Here is a 22,357-nt window from a genome sequence, read left to right on the forward strand (position 1 = left end):
TACCGGAAGTTAACCGGAAGTGACTAAATATTGACACAGCGTTGCCGTCGCTAATTCGAAGCTGATTTTGTTGACTACTTTTTATTGTTAAAAATTGAATGACAAAAACTGTTTTTAAACTAGTAATATCGTACATCAACAATAGAACGAGAAACATAATATTACATGACGACAAAATAATTACATGACAAAACACTTAGATCTACATATAATTAAAGCTGAACTTAAACGAATTATGTACATAGCCACAACACACTTTGAACCTGTTTAACAGACTAAACAGTCAGTCTTTTAAAGTTGCCACGTTTAAAAGACACTTGGATCGGCGACTTCTTATCGGATGATGTCGTGAAATACTTCCAAGCAGCGGAAGGCGTAGGTGGCATTTTGCTTGGACAGATATTTACTTTATGCGTGTAGCAATTATAATATTTTCAATTAAATGAGGGTGAAATACCAAAAACATTTCTTTAAGTATAATACCTGATTGAATATTGAGTAATTAATTAATGTTTGGACCATACGATACGCAAATACTCATTAGAGGTTGAGTAAATTATTTTCTAAAAGCTTTTTTGATTGGACAACGTGATTATAACCATACGATCTTTTTTGTTTTTCACACCAAGTCGGGCCTCTTTACTCATTTAATCTTTGATCATTTTAAATGTAATTCGAGTTATTAGATCAAGACGGGTCGGTGTTTTAATTGCCATACGTTCTTATTTGTTTTTTACACAAAGTTTGCTTTCCTTTACTCATTTAATCCTTGATAAGGCCACGACTTTTTTTTTTATTGGTTTACAAAAATTTTTTGGAAAATGGTCCATCCGGCGGTCGAAAAAAAAAAAAAAAAAAAAATCCATTCAATGAATAGAAAAAAAAAATAAAACTAATAACACCAGGCCGCGAGTTCACAAAACAATTTTGCAAATAAAAATCGATTTTAACTGACAGATTTTCATTTTTGCCAATCAATTTCAATGGAAATCCATTTTCAATGACGAGCAAAATCGATTTTCAATTGGAAAAAAATGCTTTGTTAACACGGGGCCTGAACAAAGACAACATAACTTTTATAACCTTTATAAACATAGAGACAACAAATCAAATTATGCAAAGAAATACATCTTTATCTTCAAATGCAATGAGCAATTGTAATCAATCCATTAATACATGATATGACTATCTAAATCACCCTATACTAGAGCATTTTAATAAAACACAGACGTAGGAACAAAATGAAGAGACGTGCATAATCTCCATATTGTCATCTGACCAGAATACATGTACATGATATGACTTCATGTATCTAAATCACTCTTTACTTGAGCATTTTAATAAAACACAGACGTAGGAACAAAATAAAGAGACGTGCATATTAATTCTTCATATTGTCATCTGACCAAAATACATGATATGACTATTTAAATCACTCTATACTAGAGCATCTTAATAAAACACATATGTAGGAACATACTAGAGCATTTTAATTAAACACAGACGTAGGAACAAAATGAAGAGACTTGCATATAAATCTCCATATTGTCATCTGACCAAAATACATTATATGACTAGAGCATTTTAATAAACCACAGACGTAGGAACAAAATGAAGAGACGTGCATAATCTCCATATTGTCATCTGACCAAAATACATGATATGACTATCTATATCACTCTATACTAGAGCATTTCAATAAAACACAGACGTAGGAACAAAATGAAGAGACGTGTATAATCTCGATATTGTCATCTGACCAAAATGAATATGACTATGTAAATCACTCTATACTAGAGCATTTTAATAAAACACAGACGTAGGAACATACTAGAGCATTTCAATAAAACACAGACCTGGAACAAAATGAAGCGACATGCATAATCTCCATATAGTCATCTGACCAAAATACATTATTAAAATGACTAGAGCATTTTAATAAAACACTGACGTATGAACAAAATGAAGAGACGTGCATAATCTCCATATTGTCATCTGACCAAAATACATTACATGACTAGAGCATTTTAATAAAACACAGATGTAGGAACAAAATGAAGAGACGTGCATAATCTCCATATTGTCATCTGACCAAAATACAAATGACTATCTAAATCACTCTATACAAGAGCATTTTAATAAAACACAGACGTAGGAACAAAATTAAAAGACGTGCATAATCTCCATATTGTCATCTGACCATGTTTCAAGTGCCATGAAAAAGTATGAAGAACTTTTAAAGTTATCGCAGGATTCAGAAAAGTGTGACACTTTTTTAAGTTATCGCAGGATTCAGAAAAGTACAGCATTGTGAGGCCAATATGCAGAGGATGTCTTGAGAGTTTTTAAAGTTATCGCAGGATTCAGAAAAGTGTGACAGGACTGGGTGAGTCACGTAAAATATTGAATATAATATGTATTTTTAAAAACAACTGGTAGCAAGATGAGTTGCAGTTATTAACTGGTCAGTAATCACATTTTAACTAACTCTTTTGACCTGTTAATTCTTTTCAGCTCAATTCAAAAGTGAAAAATGCCCAATTCAAAAGTAAAAAAAGACATTAATATCACTTGAAGTCAATGAAAGTCTAGCATTTAAAGTTTTCGTTTTCGATTCATCTTATGAGCATTTCTTGTAGCGGGCATCTTGCCACTCTCCAGACATCCTCTGCATATCGGCCTCACAATGCTGTACTGCTGTCGAAGCGCTGTGATAGGCTCAACTTCTTCCCCCAAAATGTTAGTATCACCACAGTGATAACATATCGGAGGAAAGTTCTGTGTAACTGCTGAAAATATAAAAAATAATACATGTGTATATATTTACTTGATATGGGTAACATACATGTATATAAATGAATCATTTTTCATTTTCAGGTTTAATTAGATCAACCTTACATAACAGGCAGATGCTATACAGAACAATATGCAAAGATTGATTGCTTATTGGCACATAAAATGTTTGTTCCATGTCAACATATTTGACTTTAAAAAACTACTGTTTACTTTTTTTTCCAAATAAAGATGAGCTAATTTGTTTCTATGCAATATAAAAGTATGCTTTATTTAATAATTGTTTTTATATTTACTATAAAAGAATATTTTAAAATTAATGCTGGTCATAAATCTTATATACCGGAGTAGTATGTTGTCTCTATTTCTGTTTGACAACTCAGTCCCTCACGAACGAACACCTGTTCATGTAGGTCATGTTCTTCAGGGAATATGGCTGACCCACATGTGTAGATGACCGCATCATCCAGAAGTTCGAGTTGTCTGCACTGGTCAACCGTCAGTTTAGTTCTTGAATAGACCACGCGTCTCTTTCTGCAGTCAGCACACAGGATATATCTTCTTGCCTGAGCTGAAAGTTACAGAAAACTTCAAATCAATTCAATGTTTAGAATTCAAAATATTAAGCAAAGGATTCCTTTGGATCGAAGTAGAAAGCTCAGGTAAAAAATCCTGATTTCAGTACGATGTATATACAAATATCTGCTTATGATATTGGAGGAGTATTATTTTTATTCATAGAACAAAAACCTTCAATAATCTGTTATCAAGCTTCGGTCTCAGATAGTTTAATAAGTGCTTAGTAAAATAGTGTTTTTAAGGATTATGACTGAATATTCAAAAGTTATTCTTAGTCTGAGCTGCTTTTATATAGTTTCTTTAATATTAAAATCTAAATAGAAATAAAGAAAAGGAGACAATAGAATTTGATTGAAACCTGCAGACATATGTGATTTGTGGCGCTTGTCTGCTTCTGTCGCCAAAACCTTCCCATCGAGAGATGGTCTGGCCTCGTCAGTTGTGTTCTTTCCAATACACTCAGACAATGGTAGGAAAGAATCGTCATCGCCTTTTGTTGGGTCAGGTAACCACACAAGCTCTGATGTATCAGCACGCCTTGGGGACAGCACACAATACCAACAGTGTTCATCATCACATTTTTTTATCTATATCAAAATAACAAATATGTCAGACATGCATTTTAAATTAAGAGTGACTGTATGATTGATTTTAAGAGACATTAAACAACATAGAATGTCCTTTGCATAAAAGCATTATGGTCTATAAAATATAGTATATTTAATACAGTATATAAAATATTACATGGCCAAGAGGGTTTCAGTAAAGATGTCTCCTTGAGGAATTTAAAATTTTACTGAAACCCCTCAGCGATGTAACATTTATTTTATCACACCGAGAAATATCTATTTAAGTTAAAAGTAAGTTAAATACAGTTTGTTCGTAAACTAATCATGTGATTAAAAAAACACTGCACACGCTAAAGTTATAAAATAATCATCTATAATCTCTATAAACTATATAAACAGCGGTATGGGACAGTGTTTATTTAAAGATAAATGGGCAAGTGCAAATCGTTTTTTGCTATAGCAGCGAGGAACAGTAAATTTTGTATTTAAGTAAATTGCTGGCCTGGAGTGTAAGAGTAAAAAATGTCCCACTTGCGCTAATGAGAAATTAACATTGTGAATCAACTTGAGATTTAATAATCCCAACTGTCAACTTCAGTGCTTTGTACAATAATTTAACAGTTGAACTGTATATGCAGTTAAACTTTTATGTGTTTAAACACCTAAACTAACAACAGCTATTGCTGCAAAAATATATACACACCTGAAATGTGTAATTTCGTTTCCTGCAGTGTGCGTTAAAGAACGCCTTCAGACGTGGTGGAGCCTTGTCGAGATCTTTACAGGCTGTTACAGGGCTGGATTCTTCTGCATCATGATCATTGAAGATTTCAAGGCACTCCATCATCTGTTCTATCTCACCATCTGATGCAGCATCATGGGCAACAACATTTTCATGATTTTTCTTTAGCTGGCTAAACCTCTGCTTAAGAAGTGCTAAAACTGGGTTTAATGATTCAATGAGACTTTGCTTCAACTCCTCCGTCCTCTCTGCTGCATTTCTCAGCTTCTTCAGTGATGTAAGTGATTTTGTTCTATATTCCAGAACATCTGTCATAGGGCTTCTTTCAAGAGCAACATTCTGCAGTGCTAAATTCAAAAGGCTCATACACCTTTCAGCAGGATTATTGTAACTCTGACAAGGAGCTGTGCGCACAGCTATTAGCATGTCAATGTCCAAACTCACAAACATAGCAATATACGCCAGTTGAACACTCCAGTATGTTGTACGATGATCTGGCCCCCCATCAGTGTATACAAATAACCTAGGTTTGTTCAGTGAGACACCATCATCACTTTCTGTTTCCCTAAGAATTTTTACAGTTTCTGTTGTGTGCCTTGCTGCTGATGAAGGGCTGAAGACTTTGTCTTTTACCACAACATGAATCTGGCCATTATAATAGCTGTCTTTTGAATCTTCTGGAATATGCACCTTGAACAGAACTGATGGAACAGCTCCATGGACATGGAAATCATGGTCCAATGATGCCAGCTTGGCAGCAACTGGCACCAATGACTTATTGTGTGCCCTAACTCCAGTGGACACTGGTTTCCCAGGCTCTCCTATTGGCACGACACTTTTGTCATCCAAGCAGATGAACACTGATTCATCACGTAGGTTTGAAGCCATCTCCTTCATCATGGTGTACTGATGGAAAGCAAAATTTGCATCTGGATGTTTTGCTCTGATGATTCTCTGCTGCACTGCAAACTTGACATTGAACCGGCCCGTATAGCACATTGCGCTTCGTGTGTAAGCATTCGAAGGCCAGAAGTTAAACTGAACCCAAGATTTTGACGGAATGGATGCATCTTTTGGCAAATCTTTTGCCACAGTCTCAATTAAATTTTCAACACTAATAGCGACTGGCATGTACAGCTTGTCCCCATGTCTCCTTTCATCTACAACACCAATATTGTCTAAATGAGAGCTCATTAAATCCCAAAATGGATCAAGTCTAGTGTCCTTTGGTCTGCCATTATTTTTTCTCAAGTCGTACAATAGTTCAGTACTGTCAGAGTTCAAAAGAAACTCTGTAACCCTATTGTTAACTTCTTCTTGACGTCGACTTTCTGCAGCAGTATCGTCTTCTGTCAAAAACCTATACATGTGACGCAAAACAGCAGGTTTGGGTCCACATTTGGAGTACTTCAAGAAGAACGATTTTCTCATACCACGAGTGGAAAACTTCAGCAGATCATGTTTTATAGCAGTAACAGCTTGAAGATCACCGACTGGGTCAGCTGGACTCTTCCAGATGAAGGTATAGTTACCTATATAGTTACCATACTTGTGACTGTAAAGTTTTGTCTGGAATGGTAACTGCAGTGCAGCTAACCACTTCTTCTTGTCATAAGCATCTTCTGGCTCAAAGTCATGGAGGAAAAGTGGCTCAAAGTCCTTTAGCAGTTTTATGGACTCGTACACTTTTGTATACTGCTCACTTAATTCACCATCAGAACACACCTGCACATCACGCATTACATTACTGTCATCCAATGATCTCACCGGCTCATTTAGTTGTCTGTTTGCTGCTGATCTTTGGACCTGTTGCTTTAGGAAATCTGCATACTTTATCATGGAAGATGTAAGTTTCTCACACTTAACTCGAAAGTTTGCAAATTGTTTGTTCAGGAAATAGCCACAAGATGTCATAGCTACCATGCTAGCAATTTTTTCGTCCAGTTTTTCAACAAGGACCTGGAAACAAAAATAATTTCTATAAATAAATGATCATATTACACTTTCTTGTTGTTTATACGTTTATCAATTGACATTGAAATGCTTCAGGCCTCAGAGCAAAACTAATTTCTCTATTTTTATCTTTGACAAACATTCTTACTAAGTTTCATCAAGACTTTGTTCATCAACATGGCCTCAAAAGTGGATTTTGCTCCTCTGATAGGATTGTCAAAACAAAAATTCTATTTAAGTTTTATCAAGATCTAATTATAACAAGGGCTGTTTGTAAAACATGCATGCCCCCCATATGGGCTGTCCGTTGTAGCGGCAGCCATTGTGTGAATACGATTTTTGTCACTGTGACCTTGACCTTTGACCTAGTGACCTCAAAATCAATAGGGGTCGTCTGCGAGTCATGATCAATGTACCTATGAAGTTTCATGATCCTAGGCCCAAGCGTTCTTGAGTTATCGTCTGACAACCACCTGGTGGACGGACCGACAGACCGACCGACCGACATCAGCAAAGCAATATACCCCCTCTTCTTCGAAGGGGGGCATAAATATGGCCTTTAGGGTTGTAACAAAGTTTTTCTACAATTGGCTGCGTGACTTATTTTAATACTAAAACCAATGCAAAATTAAATGTTCCTCTGACATTATTAAACAAGAGCGATTGGTTATCACATGTGTCGCATGATGGTAACAATTTAACAGTTGTATACCTTTAAAACTAAGCACTTTTAATGATACACTTCATTGTGCTTTATCACTATATCAAGTTTCAAGTTGGCATCTTCAATACACCAAGAGATATGCTCTGGAAACGATTTTCAAACAATATGAGATAACTCAAAAATGGGACCACTTCCCCTCATTGAGCTTTATCCCTTTATCAAGTTTCCAGTTGGTATCTACATTAGTTTGACAGTTATGCTCAGGAAATGATTTGTGACGGACGGACAGACGACGGAGACGTGATCCATATATGTCGCAACTACTCTGTAGCAGGCGACGCAATAAAAACTCGTACCTTGGGCTCTTTTCTCCTTTGAGACCTCCAATCATTGAACCCACTTAATTTTTCAAACTCCGGATGGTTTATCGATCTGGCTTTAAGTTTCTCCCAGTGTGGGTCCAGATACCATAGTGTACTAACTAAGGTACTAACTATTTGCTTTCCTGTTGTGTCCACCTGGATAAAATATTTTACATTAGCAATTCAAAATTCCTTTTATACTACAATTAATGGACAGTATTCTAGCCATCTAAATGTTCTTAAAGTGTTTGTAGGTTTAAAATAGGCCTATTAAACAAACTACAATTTAATTCAAACTAGCACCAAATAAATTATTAACTAATGTTCAGTACTTCTAAATACTTTTTAAAGTGGTCATGTTTGCTTTCCTTGAATACTGTTGAGGCAAAAATGATATATATAAAATCAAATCCTTAGAAACAATTACTTAAACCAACCTGCATTGGTGTAAACCTAACGTCATTTTGTGCCAGGAGTAAAAGCACCTCATTGTAAAGTTTATCTTTGGAGTTTTGGACCGGTCTGAAATGTACATATATATAGAATCTGGCACGAGTTGTCACATCATACCATATTTTATTAAACGAGTGCAGGAATTTTGTTAGTAAACGAGCATTTAGTGAGCTTACTTACGAATCTCCTGGACGAGTTAAATAAAATTTGGTATGATATGACAACAAGTGTCAGATCTTTTTATCACATGCTTTTAAATGAGCAAATTCAATATAAAAATATTTACGCAAACAATGATAAATCCTGAATGTTGTTTACAGTTTGTGACATCATTTGACATTGCAACGTCATGTCAGCAAAATAACAAAATGCGATTGGGCAATAAACGAAAAACCAAGCCAATGAAAACGCTTCAAGTATATTACACATATGTAAGATAAAAATTTATGTAATGGTTATATTACATGGGAAACAGGGTAAGGCATGTGATGTATATGCAAAATAAAAGGGTACACATTTCATATTAATGTTTAAGAATAAATTTATCATACTAATGAAATGTTGTCATGATTTTGAAGCACTTCATTCATAAGGAATAAGGAATAAATGAAATAAAAACAATATGTTCAATAAACATTATTAAAATAGATCTTTTTTAAACCAGCCCCAGGCCATTCTGAAAAAAAAGGTAAGAAAATTAGTGTGTCTTTATATATTTTAGGAATATGCAGTGAAATTAGAAAGGTTTTAAAACAAAAAAGAGAAAATCAGCTGAAAAGAGAAAGAATCACACCCCTGAAGGAGAGTAGCAAGCAGACATAAGTATCAGAGTGTCTGTTCGGAACAGACGAGCTAACAAGACTAATTGTTAAGCCTACTTATTATTAAGCCACTACATGAACAACATACCTATTCTTTCCTGAAAAAAGATTTTTGAAAACATGTATAAAATTTGAAGCAAAAATTTAAAAATCCCATTTATAACTTTTAACGGTATTGACTTTAGAGGGACTGTCACCACAAACAACGAAAAAAGTTATAAAATATTTTTTTACAATTTTAAATTAAGTTTTATATTGATTAAAATATCATGACTTGTATATTTAATACATTACTTGAAAAGGTTGATAAGTTTTCATATTTTCAGTATATTCGGTAAAACAATTTTACTGGGTACAGGTACCAGGTATTATAAACTACCTGTTAACAATAAATAACGCAAGTAGATTGATCATCATCGTCACGTGGTAAATCCAGGAATGCAAATGTGCATGCGTAGTGACTTGTATATATTTTATATAAAATGATCAATCTACTTTTATTATTTATTATGTGTATATCGTTATGTCACCTATTTTCATGATGCACTTTCTATTTCACATCACAAAATTTTATTACCGAATCGAATATACTGAAAATATGAACTTTTTTCAAGACATGTATTAATATACCAGTTGTGATATTTTAATCAATATATTAACCCTAAAAGCGCTGGAGCTGAATTTTAAAGGCCTTTGCAAACAGTTTGGATCCAGATGAGACGCCACAGAACGTGGCGTCTCATCAGGATCCAAACTGTTTGCTATTCTGATAGTATTCTTTGAAAAAAATCGAAGAAAATGCTAATTTTAGAAATTCTGCAGACGACATTTTTGCAGACGACAAATTTCCCAGCATGCAAAGGGTTAAACTAATAATTGTAAAAAAATACTGTATTTTAGAATTTTTCTTTTTTCGTCGTTTGTGGTTGACGGTCCCTTTTAATAAATACTGAACCAAAGTTAATTTTAAAATATATAAAATGTTTTTATAAGTTTATAGCTAGTTTATAATAATTACAACATATTATTAAATCGTGCTTCTTCACAGCACTTTTTCACATGGCATAAGAAATCATACTAATAATTTGAAAATCCAAAGAAAACCAACTTCCCTGTAAATTAATAGATTTCCTTTATTAATACAAAGACAAAGTAAATATTGTTTATACCTTTCCTTTGGCAGCTTTGTGTACGACTTTCTAGCACCCAACAGTATGTCGAACACGTTTTCCTTTTCCTTGCCATCATCTTGTTGCTTGGATTCCTCTTTAATATATTATAAACATATTAAATGAAATAATACTAGTATTACTTTAAAATGGCCTGTTTCACCAAGAAAATATATAACATGGTAAGAACCAAGGTGGGCCCTGCAGAGGCATCAATTATATTAACAATGGAAAGATCCGTTCCAGTTTAATTCGTTGTGATTGTGAGGACTTTCCTTCGACCGTGTCTGGCCAGCTCAGTTGGCAGAGCTATGGACTAGTGTACTGGGGGTCTTGGGTTTTAGTAAATGTCCGACAAACTCCTCTCTTTGTTTATACTTCAAGTTTTAATTTACTCTAATTTCTTTTAGGTCGATTATGCAACAAGTTATAACACTTGAACATTAGATTAATCACTCTTGACCGCTTTTAAATAGTTCACTCCTCCATAATAATATTATTAATATGTACTTATATCAGTTAATTACTCAAACTCAAATGTAAGAAGAAATTTATATTTCACTGTTGACATTGAACGACGGAATAAAATTTAAACTGTTACCTTGTTTGTAAAGCTCCACAAACAAGAATTTGTAACCAAACTCTTTGACTGCTGAGCATTGGTAGGTAACATCTATTGTCGTTTTCTCTCCATCGAGTTGCCGTGCTGCCTTTACTTCCCGTATGGAAAAACTTTCATCGTGTATTTTGGAAAATAAAGTGTGGCCAATTGTTTCATCTAGTTCGCCTCTTACTAAATGTTTATATGAAGAAACGCTATGACCAAAAAAATTTACTTCGAAAAAAGCCATATTTCGAGGTGTGTACCTATATAGCGGCCATTTGCAATATCCGACAGGTTTAAGTTAATACATGCGTTTTGAAAAGCGAGCACGATGTCCAATATATGTGAACCAGTCGTCGATTGTACTTACCTGATTTTATTCGCAACCGCACTCAAACCGGATCGTTTTTTTTCTAGTTTCGCTACTTTTTCAGTGCGGTCGGGAATTAATTAAAAAAAAAAAAGACGATTTTCCGATTTTATTTTTTTTCGCATTTTCCAAAAATTAGGGTCGGCGGTTTTGTAAACCAACAAATATAAAAGTCGTGGCCTAATTTAAAATGTAATTCGAGTCATTGGATCAAGTGCAGGTCGGTGTTTTGATTGCCGACGCGATTTGCACCTATCATAATTTTGACACAAAGTGTCTGGCTTTGTTAGCGGGATTTATGACCGGTATACTGTCATCACCATAGCGACGCATTATCGCGCCTACCGGAATAAACATTATGACACGAGGAACAACTTTTTCGACAATGTTTAAAGCAAATTTTACGAATACAAAGTCTTTGAAATTACTAGATTTTTTATTTTTTCTTCCGAATATTCGATTCGGAAAACAGTATCCGAATATTCGGTCCGGGACCGAATATTCGGATATTCGGATATTCGTTGACATCCCTATTATAAATATAAATTTGTGTAAATTAACCAAATTGTATCACACAGTTGTCTTTCCTGTGATGTTCATTGTCAGGAGTATACAATACACACATATTACCGTGATTAAAAAAAGTGTTCAGGCCTTACAGGAGTTATGAATAAGCTTTTCATCCACTATCATTAATAAAGGTATGCACATTTGGTCTTCGATTTGTTTACTTTAAAACAAACGCTTTGCCTGTACTTTACTATACATTTTTAATATAAATATTTTGATAAATTAAATTTGGTTTCTTGTTCCAACCTGATAGTACCGGGTTGAATAGAATACATTGTTTGAAACGCTGTTGTTTATCATACTATATATGTAATTAGCAGTAAACAATTTTATTACATGTGTAAATTATTAATATAATGAATTAAATGTGTAGTGTTACAAGAAGAAATAATAATTTAGAAGCCCATCAAATGAAAACGTCAGAGATGAAAGTAGGATTTTAAGCAGGTAAAATAATTGTATAATTAAAAGCAGCAATATTGATGACAGTATTTATGAATAGAGGTTTCCAACAACATAACTCATGTAACTCTTCTTTTCGAAACGTTTACATCGGAGTTTCAACTAAGGTTACAATCTTAATTTAGCGATCAGTTAATGAATTGGAAAGACTGGGATATAAAGATTCTTTGATAATTCTAGCGTTGTCATTGTTCAGTCATACATATTTGTTTTATCGGCATTTAATATCCCATTATAAAACATCAGGATGAATACAATAAAGGTAGTTCCATCATTAAGTAATTGGTTAACTCTCTCGTTCTTAGCAAACCTGTTTTTGCTAATGTATGCATAAAGATAATAAAACAATGAATACTTTATACCTTATCGTAATATTTCTGTATTAATTGGAAACACTTAGCTAATTATGAGTCGAATGTGATCGAACAAAACACATCTATTGTAAACTGCTTCAACATTAATACAAGAAATGTATCCACTTTTAACGGTTGCAACCGCTAGAAACCACTCCATACACATACGTGTTTGGTGGACAGTAATTCTGTGAATGATTGAAAACAAAATTAAAAGCTCAACAAATGGCAATAATGCTAATACGCATGTTCTTAAACTTTAACCACAAACGATGATTTTTTTTCTAAAATACCGTATTTTTTACAATGATTAGTTTATATTGATTAAAATATCACGAGTGGTATATAACATTACTTGAAAAAAAGTTTATATTTTCAGTATATTTGGTAATAAAATTTCGCGATGTGAAATCGAAAGTACATCGCGCAAATAGGTAACATAACAATACACACTCTATTAATAACGCAAGTAGATTGATCACTTTATATATAAAATATATACAATTCACTACGCAGGCACAATTTGCATTCCTTGGTTTACCACGTGACGATGATGATCAATCTACTTGCGTTATTTATAGTTAACTGGTAGTTACCTGGTACCTGTTCCCAGTAACAGTTTATTACTGAATAGATGAAAATAGGAAAACTTAACAACTTTTTTCAATATAATTACTTTAATGTCATATACCAGTCGTGATATTTTTAATCAATATAAACTAATAATTGTAAAATAATACGGTATTTTAGAACTTTTATTTATTTGTCGTTTGTGGTTGGAACCAAAAACCTGCAGACGAAATTACAGGCTGACAGGAATAAATACAAACGGGAAAAACATATAACACGATATTCTCTAAGTTTGCGATAATTTTTATATAAAGTCACTTGGTCACAGATTGGCAAAAATATCATTTTCAAAAACAAAAGTCATGTATTGCATTGTGGAAGTTTCATATTTAATCAAGAGACATATCACTGGCGATTAAGAAATAATCTAAACAATATCTTATATTGTAAGAATATTCAACAATAAAATAGGCAAAATGATAAAAAACACCTGTGTATTTCGTTTCATTCACCATACTGAAAGAACGTGTGTGACTAAAAGTTTCTTAAAACGCATATAAGTTGAAAATCCTGAATTGCCCAGTTTTCTTATTTTGACTTATAACACATGTTTTATATTTCGTTCATGGAAAATTACTGTTCAACTTTTGTAATGCAAATATAGTCTCTAAAATCTCGTAAAAAGGTTGAAATCCTTTATTGCCCAGTTTTCTCATTTAAGTTTAAAAAAACGGTGCTATATACCTTTCAACGCAAAATTTGAATTTAACCTTGTGTTCTTGACTCCATTATAATTATGGATTTTTTTACAAATTAAAACGTATGCTATATTCAAAGAACGACCTTTTTAGACCCCTAAACTTGTTTAATATGTTATCGAATAAAATACTGCACACCGTTGGCAATCACAATAAAGATAATATCGGGTTGGTTCACCCAACGGTTGATAATAGCGAAGCATGCTGCTTGGTGTAGGTGTGTATTCTAATGGCGATTTATTAAATAATTAAATAAATGTTTTCATTAGTAAAGAAGTTTTTGACCACGAAATACAAAGGTTCATCCACTAGGCATTTTCAATAACGTGGGAACAATATCGAGCATGAAATAATCGGCTATTCAAAAAATGGCCCCGTATCAACAACTTCAAACGCAAATGACAATCCCGTCTAACGAACTGTGTACCGACAGAAAAGCGATACGTTTATAACAGAAAAATTCCCAAGCAATAATTATTGCCTCGTAAATTTTTCATCGCAGAGTTTGTTGTCAAAGATATCCGGTTTGTGGTTAAGGTGAACATATTTCGAAATTGCTTCAGCAAATTAAATTTAGTTTCACTATGTGTAAATAAATGCGGAAAAGCGATTTAATGCTTATACATTCGCTTCATGTTTTGCAGCATTTAAAAAATATTTGATACGCATGTACCCATTCGGATCACAGAGTTTGAAAAGTTTTTTTTTTAATTTTGGCACCTCACTTCGATTCAATAATGGTGTTATTAGTTAGAACTATCACAACTAAGTCGCTGATTTTCACACATTCTGATTTGCTCGCCATTTGAATTCAAATTGGAAGTGACATTTATTTCACGCATGTTAATGCTCTCGATAACGAACCGGCATGATAAGGATACTCATGTGATATTTCTCGAAACTAAAGCATGACAAAATGGGGAAAATGGAAGATAAAAGTGATAATGAAGATTTATTCGTAGAACCGTACATGTATGAGCCGGAATGTAGTGACTGTCAGTCAGATTTGTGTGAATCTGACTCGGACAGCGAGGAATCTTTTGTCGATGCTCAAGATGACCATCATGTTGGAAATAACGAGCTCAATATAATTAATGTCTTAACAAAACCCAATTTAATGTTATTTATTTGATTGTCATTCTGCAGTGCGATTGCGTTGAATTTGAAAACGTTGTACGCTTCATAGTTATCAACACAGAATGGATATTTTCACCAGTTATGATTGGTATATTTTTGAAACGTCAAATGCAACTTTATTGGCTGTGTTATTTGTGTATGTTAAGAATGTGAAAAATCCTTCCCTTTGATACATTTAATTGTATGCAGATAATTACCACTACTGAGAAATGCCAAGATTTTAATTGTTGGAGGAATCAATATTTATGAATATGACCCATGCACAACAACCATAGCAGATTATATTTTATTGTATATATTATATTATACCATAATGAATGATGCTAGAAAACGATATTAATAGTATTCTTATTGCCTTTGAAAATATTGTCTGTTACAATTCTGTGAGGTAAACAGTAAATTATTTGTATCAAATATTAATGTAAGTTTTAACACTTATTTTTACTAACAGATTGACTCTCTCTTTCACTAGAAAATAAGGAAATCTAATTTATACCGAACAGCAGACATTATATTTTTGAAATTGTATTAGTTACATCAAGACCATAGCCTGAGTAAAGTCGTAGTTGTCAATTTTATAGCTGTTCTTCTGATTCGCTAATTAGTCCTTGATAACACATGAAGGGTTCAAATAACCTTTTTTGTTATAAAATTATTGATGCACACATGCGAATATAAATAATGACATTTTGTTTATAATCCTTATATGTTGAAACCGGTAGGGAACAATATGCATAATTGAAAATTTGTTTTGTTATATGACATTATTTCCAAGAACGACACAAGACAAAAATAAATATTTATAGTCGGAACATTTACATTAAAAATTTTAACAGATCGCAATGAAAATTTATTGTGTTATAGACAAAAACAATTGCAATTAAATCTTAAAAAATGTCAGGGCTCTAAAGAAATGTCTATGTCAAGATTGAAAAAAAAACATTTTCTAGAAATCATCACAACCATGGTTATTAAATGTCTTCAGAAATGCTAAGTGTAAGATGGCATGGTTTGATCTTTCCTTAAACAATACAATGACTCCGTTACGAAATGACCGTACATACACTTGATTATTGGGAACAGTTTTTTATGTTTGTCATTCTCGACGGCTGTGAAATTGGAACCTAAGTTTAGGCATAAATGTAAGGAAGAAACAGCTAACTAATCCATATTAATAACCTTAGATTATAGAACAATTTTATTAAGCTTGTTTGTGCAATAATTTTAACACTTACCTTATGTATGCCAATTGTTGGGAACACAACACAAGCACACATTTAGAAACATTTATTATTTATGAAAGTGCCAATATATTTACACATAATATTCGAAGAGTTTGCAAACACACAGATTTGAAATGCTACAATTTGCACAAAACTGGAGAGTGTCTGTTTGAAAACACCTTGTTTAAAATCCTACGCTAAGAAAGCAAATCGCGTCTGTTTAAAACTGTATACTTTTAAAAAGTTACTCACCAAGGAAGGAGGGTTTTACTAACCTCTTTCTAAGATAAATAATCAGACAATGCTTAAGCTGAAATATGTGACGCATGGTGAAATGTTTTTGGAAAATGTAAATATGAGTCATTTAGAATTGAATATAGCCTCTGAACCCCGGAAAAGATTTTTGCCTTTATGGAGGTTTTTTAAAAATGAAATGTTTATCCACTAGAAGCATGTATTTGAAATGAGAACTAATGGCGTTGAAAAAAGTTAATCAACAACACTTCCTTCAGATTGAGCAAACATATTTAAAACATATTACACTTGTGTGTGTTAACTGATGCGTTCAATTATACAACCACTATGAAATTTTAACGTTCATATTAAAACAAAGGTTAGTGCAAGTACACACTGGAAAATATTCAGAAGGTACATAACATTGGTGATATTGAAATATACCCAAAATACCGCTTCATACATCTCAATAAACTGCAGTTGATATAAACAAAGATAACAATTAAAATACGGATTAAATGTATTTTGATTACGTTTATGCGGTTGTGAATGCACTTGTCAAACTGTCAATTCGATGATGCGCGCAAGATAAAGACCTTCCTGTGTGTAGTTTCCTTGTTTGTGATTATCAAAATCGCCAGAGAAATGAAATAAACAACAAGTTAAGACATGCCATTAGACTCGTGTAACGTAAGACTAAATTAATTTTGAAATGATTTATCAATTATATAGGAAAATAAAATTAATTTTCTATAAAGAAAACAACAAACAAGCATAAAAGAAACAGCAACAGCTATACCGCGGGGCCCCTTGATCATTAATAACAGAGCTGCATAAACACACACATCACACGTACAACATAAAACAATACATGAAATGTAAATGTATTTTGTAAGTAGTTTATTTTAAGACACTACAGAAAACCTAGAAAAATCGTTTAAATGTCAGGATTAACAATGCTTATCCGCAAAGGTGTTCGGCTGGGCATGGATTCTGCATTTGCTTGCAAAAAGACAAACTGTCCATGTGGATCATTAATGTCTATAAAGTGTCTCATTCAAACTGTCGCACGCACTGTTTTATTGGTTAGAGACGACGCTCAAGTACAAATACTCTGCATACATACAGCATGCTATTTTCACAAACGACTGCATCGTTCATTCGACTTGATCAACCATCAACGTTTTATATTTATATTCGGCATTTTAAATGTTTTTATCTTTTTAATAATATTACACATTCAAAATTCATTAAAACATGACGTTTAATTGAAAACATGGTATTCATTATTCTTGATTGAGATTAAAACATATGAGATCTTAATATCAAATGTAAGTTTGACGAACAAGGCGCAAGAATTTTTTACTCACATAACAGAAACCATGATATATGCATTTAAGCCTCAGACAGATTGCAATCGAGCACTTCAACGAATAAATAAATAGGCTCGCCATCCACGTAACATTTACAGACAAAGGTTCGGTGGCTGCGTATATTAATGAACATTAATTATTCAGTTAAATAGAGTCAACATCGACGACTATAATACAACTTAAACTGATTGATTTCCAACAATGTTTAGTTAGGAAAGAAATGTGTTCTTCGCGTCGTTCCTTTCCATGTTTGTTTGATTTTATTTGGTAAACATATGAACATTACATAGTTACTACATAATGCAGACAATATAAATATATTATCACAGCAATATACATAGCAAACCATGGAATGCACACACAATACCAAGGATAACACAAAAAAGAGAAAAATGATTTTCACTTATTTCCATTGTGGTCCTTGATATTGGTGGCAGTAACCATGAAACAGTCATGTATTAGATATTTAATAATGTATATGTATCACAATATGTACTGTTGAATAAAGTATATTACTGATTAAGAATGAACAAATATAATCACATGTTCATTATTATCACAGAAGTTGCATACGAAAGTTACACACTGCATATGTAGTTAATAAACACACTTTGTAGCATACTATAAGTTTAAGAATAATTATGAGATCCTTGCATCTTATTGATCATAAGACTTAAAAAATGTATCACAGTATTTTAACAGAACATAAAATTCATAATAAAAATTATACTATTAAAAGCTATAAAGACTCTAAAAACTGTTTCTTGATGGCACCCTTGAAATTGTTAGGTTTAGGTACATCCCTGATGTTTTGAGGAAGATTGTTCCATAAACAGATACCATTATATGTAAATGTTTTAGAACCAAAACTTCCTACTCTTGGTTTGGAAAAACGACCAGAGTCTTCAAATGTAAAATTTTCAGCAAAATGATCAGATTCTGGCTGAGCTACCATATTAGACCTAGTACAACGATTATGTACGCCAGACACTGGCTTAAAATTCTCACCCATATACTCTGGTGCAAGGCCATTTTTAATCTTATGTACATGACAAAGTATGATCTGTATTACTCGTTTTGAAACAGGCAGCCAACCTAAATGTGAAAACTGTTCTTGACCAACATGTGATCTGTTATCCATATTCAGAACAAACCTAATCATCTTGTTTTGTGTAGTTTGAAGCCTATTTTTAAGTGATTGAATAAGACCAGGGTACCAAAAAGAGCAGGCCTAGTCAAAGTGGCACTGCATAAGAGACATGACAAGGAGTTTTCTGGTGTGCAATGTTAAGAACTTACTATTTCTGTATAGGAACTTTCATCTTGAGTTTGCCTTTGTAATAATTGACCTCGCAATGGTTTTACCAGACAGGAAATGGTCCAATATAGCACCTAGGTACTTAACAGAACTTTGTAGTTTGTAGTTGTTTACAATTTACACTGAGTTTTCAAGATTAACGTTAAACATTAAATTTCCGACAGACAAAACTATATACACGACAGACCCGTTTGACAATGATTTCATAGGTCAACACAGAAAAATCCAGAAACATTTGAAGAAGACAAATTTATATAACCACCCGCTAGTCATTTATTTAAGAAAATATGATACATGTAACCTGTACATCTCATCACGATATGTGAAACTCAATAGTAACAATAAATGATTAATGCCAGAGACACGGATATGGTACGGTTAATGCAAAGCATTTTGAATTGAAACAATATTTCAAGTTCGCCAATTCTGAGAAGTCGCCAAGAAAAAAAACTTACAAGTAAAAGTAAACAAGGCAAACATATATTACCCAACAACAAACCTACAGCACAACAAGTTATTTATGCGCTCCACGCCTTGGTACGTTTGGAGGGAGCGTGAACCGATTAAAAAGCAAATTGAAATTCACGAGCTAGATAGTTTGTACATTTTGAAATCGAAATAAATACAATACAGTTGTAAAATGTGTAATGTTCTATTCGAATGCCGATATGCTGCTTTGTTGGTTTTGGTGTGGACAGTGTTCAATAGAGTTTATTGTATTTATTGAATGTTAGAATAAACGTGTGATTATAATGTTATTGTTAATACTGGTAATTTTGGAATGTTCGATATTTGAGTTATATGTTGGTATGTAGAGAGTCATTTTTCCTATAATTGTATGTTGTTGTCTGAATAATTACAGTAGCATGTACACTTGAATGAAGTTTACATTCAGTGAAAAGAACAGCTTATTAACAGATATTCGTATTACAGAATATACATATAATTTCAGCTCGAACATGTTTGTTAAACCATAACAAATCCAATGTGTTTTGTTATTTGACCTTACGATATTATGCCGTAACTATGTTTATAACATGACCTACGCTCCAGGAGTGAAATAACGTAATGCTAAATTTTGTTTATTACACGGGTGTTATTACACTAAGAATATAACTGTGAATTGACGTATTTTTTTACAAAATGGCGTCATTATTCCAGCGAATTTCATCAGTTAAACTCTTTTACAATGTGAATAAACGGTGTGAAAAGAGCATAAAAGAAAAAGAGAAAAATGTTGGGCATGTTGTAAATATAATTTAAGCTTAGACTCGTGGTCATTATGTATTGAAATTATTAAACTCGTCATCTAAATAAAGATAAAAAACTCGGCAAGCCTCGTTTTAATCTTTATTTAGATGACTTGTTTAATAAATTCAATACAAAACGACCTCTCATGCAGGATCATATATATAATCCATTTTAAAACGTATCCATTGATAGATAATCCGAATATAACTCTCCATGATAACAATGATGTTGACATGTGGAGGCTTCTTAAACATATTGCTTCATGTTCATAACGATGCTGGCAGCACTTTTTTAACAAATACACATGGCATTTTTTGACAGCAAATACATCTAAGGAAAGATAAGTAAATAAAGCAAGAAACGAAAAAAACAACATTAAACAAACAAGAAGCCCTTATAGAATTTATACATTATAAACATAAATATTCAAATATTTAAAATAAGTAATTATTGCGAAATTGCGTATGATAAATCCTAATTGTATGTTTCTAATCATGTTACCAAAAAGCTGAATGCAACAACAACGTTTTTGAAAGCAAATGTGTGCTTGCAGTTAGATTAGAATAACATTAAAGAACTTAATCACCCTTGCAATTTATCTTTCGGAAATATTTATTTTAACAGTCATTTATGTGACAAACGTTAAATGCTATCTTTATAGATTAAACTAGCAAAGTCCTTCAAACAAGTAATTGCAAATAACTATTGTATTAATAATACAATTGTAACTGTCAGTAGAATACCCTAAGTTTGAAAAAATAACAAACATCAAACATTTAACAAAAATTGAGAAAACTCAAATTGTATGTATAAGTAATATATTATTATGCTCAAATATAAAATAATTTGCAACATGACAGTCTTATTTGTATTTGTAGTAATTACCCAGAAAGAAGTCATGTATATTTAGTTTTTAAGACTTTATCTCCATCCACGACAATCGTAATTCTTACCATCAATTATGCATTACTAAAAGAGAATGTATTAACTTATCAAATACATAACTAAGTATAGACAACACATGCTAATTTTGAAACGTTACAATACATACTTTTGCAAAGATTTCAAGGTTTCAGATAAGAGAAACGTTCCGTTGCACAATTTCGTTGGTAGTCGTTAAATGATTTCAAAATAATAGCAAATAACATATTTACTGCACCACGGTACATGCAAAAGCTGCATAAAGGGGCATTTAAAGGTTCCCATGAATTATTTTGTATCAAACGTACGTGTCCAGTAAATGTAAACAGGTTAAACAAACTTGCTATTTCAAAGAGTTGAAGCACGGTTATTTTACGAAAGTTGTGTGTGCCATGTCTGGCACGTTTTGGTAGTGACAGACAGTCACTTTAAGGACATGTTACTTAATTAAAAACTTATCGTATGCATATGTTGAGTGTTTTATTGACGATGTAATTATTTGTTTTGATTTGTATAGGCAAATATGGAAAACATATGATATATTTATCTAGCATTTGATAACGTCGATGAGTTTATTTAACACCTATTTGTATCATGAATATTGCATGGCCAAGTGCGAGGTTAAGCGCTCTAAAACCGGTTAAACGCCCAGTGCTTTGTATTGACCGTTCCAAGGCGTTGACCCCAGCTGTATGCTTCATGTGTTTATGCTGTTTCGTATTGTGCTGTTTCGCACGGTTTTGACATTGGTCACTTACCTTAAATAACGGACCAACAAATTGTATATAATGACAATGCTGGAGCTTTACTTCTTTATATTTTAGAATAATATTGAACATTATAAATAAAATCACATTTTAAAATTAACAAAAAATAATTATATAGATCAGGTTCAAAACACGTTTGCCTTAAACATAAATGATGCACATATATTTTATTGCAAACGTTTATTAAGAAACACAAAGTTCGCAATTTTGTTTTGTTAGCTATATAACTAAATCTTGTTTAAAGGTTTAAATAATAGACAAATACAAACACGTACACCTACAACGGCACCAAGTAAAAAGATAAGACTTCGTTGAACAAGTTGAAATAAAAAGAAATATAA

At 32.7% G+C, this 22,357-nt stretch overlaps 1 protein-coding gene across 3 annotated transcripts; it reads right to left on the minus strand.

Annotated features, from left to right (window-relative positions):
* Nucleotides 1-1,070: 1,070 nt before the first annotated feature.
* On the minus strand, nucleotides 1,071-11,210 carry LOC127858198 (uncharacterized). Of its 3 annotated transcripts, XM_052395171.1 has the most exons (8): nucleotides 10,707-11,210; nucleotides 10,106-10,202; nucleotides 8,100-8,184; nucleotides 7,657-7,818; nucleotides 4,645-6,642; nucleotides 3,731-3,959; nucleotides 3,137-3,364; nucleotides 1,071-2,789 (listed from the first exon to the last, which is right to left on the minus strand). In XM_052395171.1, the coding sequence occupies exons 1-8, from the start codon at nucleotides 10,954-10,956 to the stop codon at nucleotides 2,596-2,598; spliced, it is 3,243 nt and encodes a 1,080-aa protein (XP_052251131.1). In that variant the 5' UTR covers nucleotides 10,957-11,210; the 3' UTR covers nucleotides 1,071-2,595. The 3 variants fall into 3 exon arrangements, with proteins under 3 accessions (XP_052251131.1, XP_052251133.1, XP_052251132.1); XM_052395173.1 differs by lacking the exons at nucleotides 7,657-7,818; nucleotides 8,100-8,184; nucleotides 10,106-10,202 and having other exon boundaries at nucleotides 10,973-11,207; XM_052395172.1 differs by lacking the exons at nucleotides 7,657-7,818; nucleotides 8,100-8,184; nucleotides 10,106-10,202; nucleotides 10,707-11,210 and adding an exon at nucleotides 6,785-6,814.
* Between the last annotated feature and the right edge of the window lie 11,147 nt (nucleotides 11,211-22,357).

The sequence above is a fragment of the Dreissena polymorpha genome, chromosome 14, assembly GCF_020536995.1.
Source record: "Dreissena polymorpha isolate Duluth1 chromosome 14, UMN_Dpol_1.0, whole genome shotgun sequence".
In the NCBI taxonomy this organism is placed as follows: domain Eukaryota; kingdom Metazoa; phylum Mollusca; class Bivalvia; order Myida; family Dreissenidae; genus Dreissena; species Dreissena polymorpha.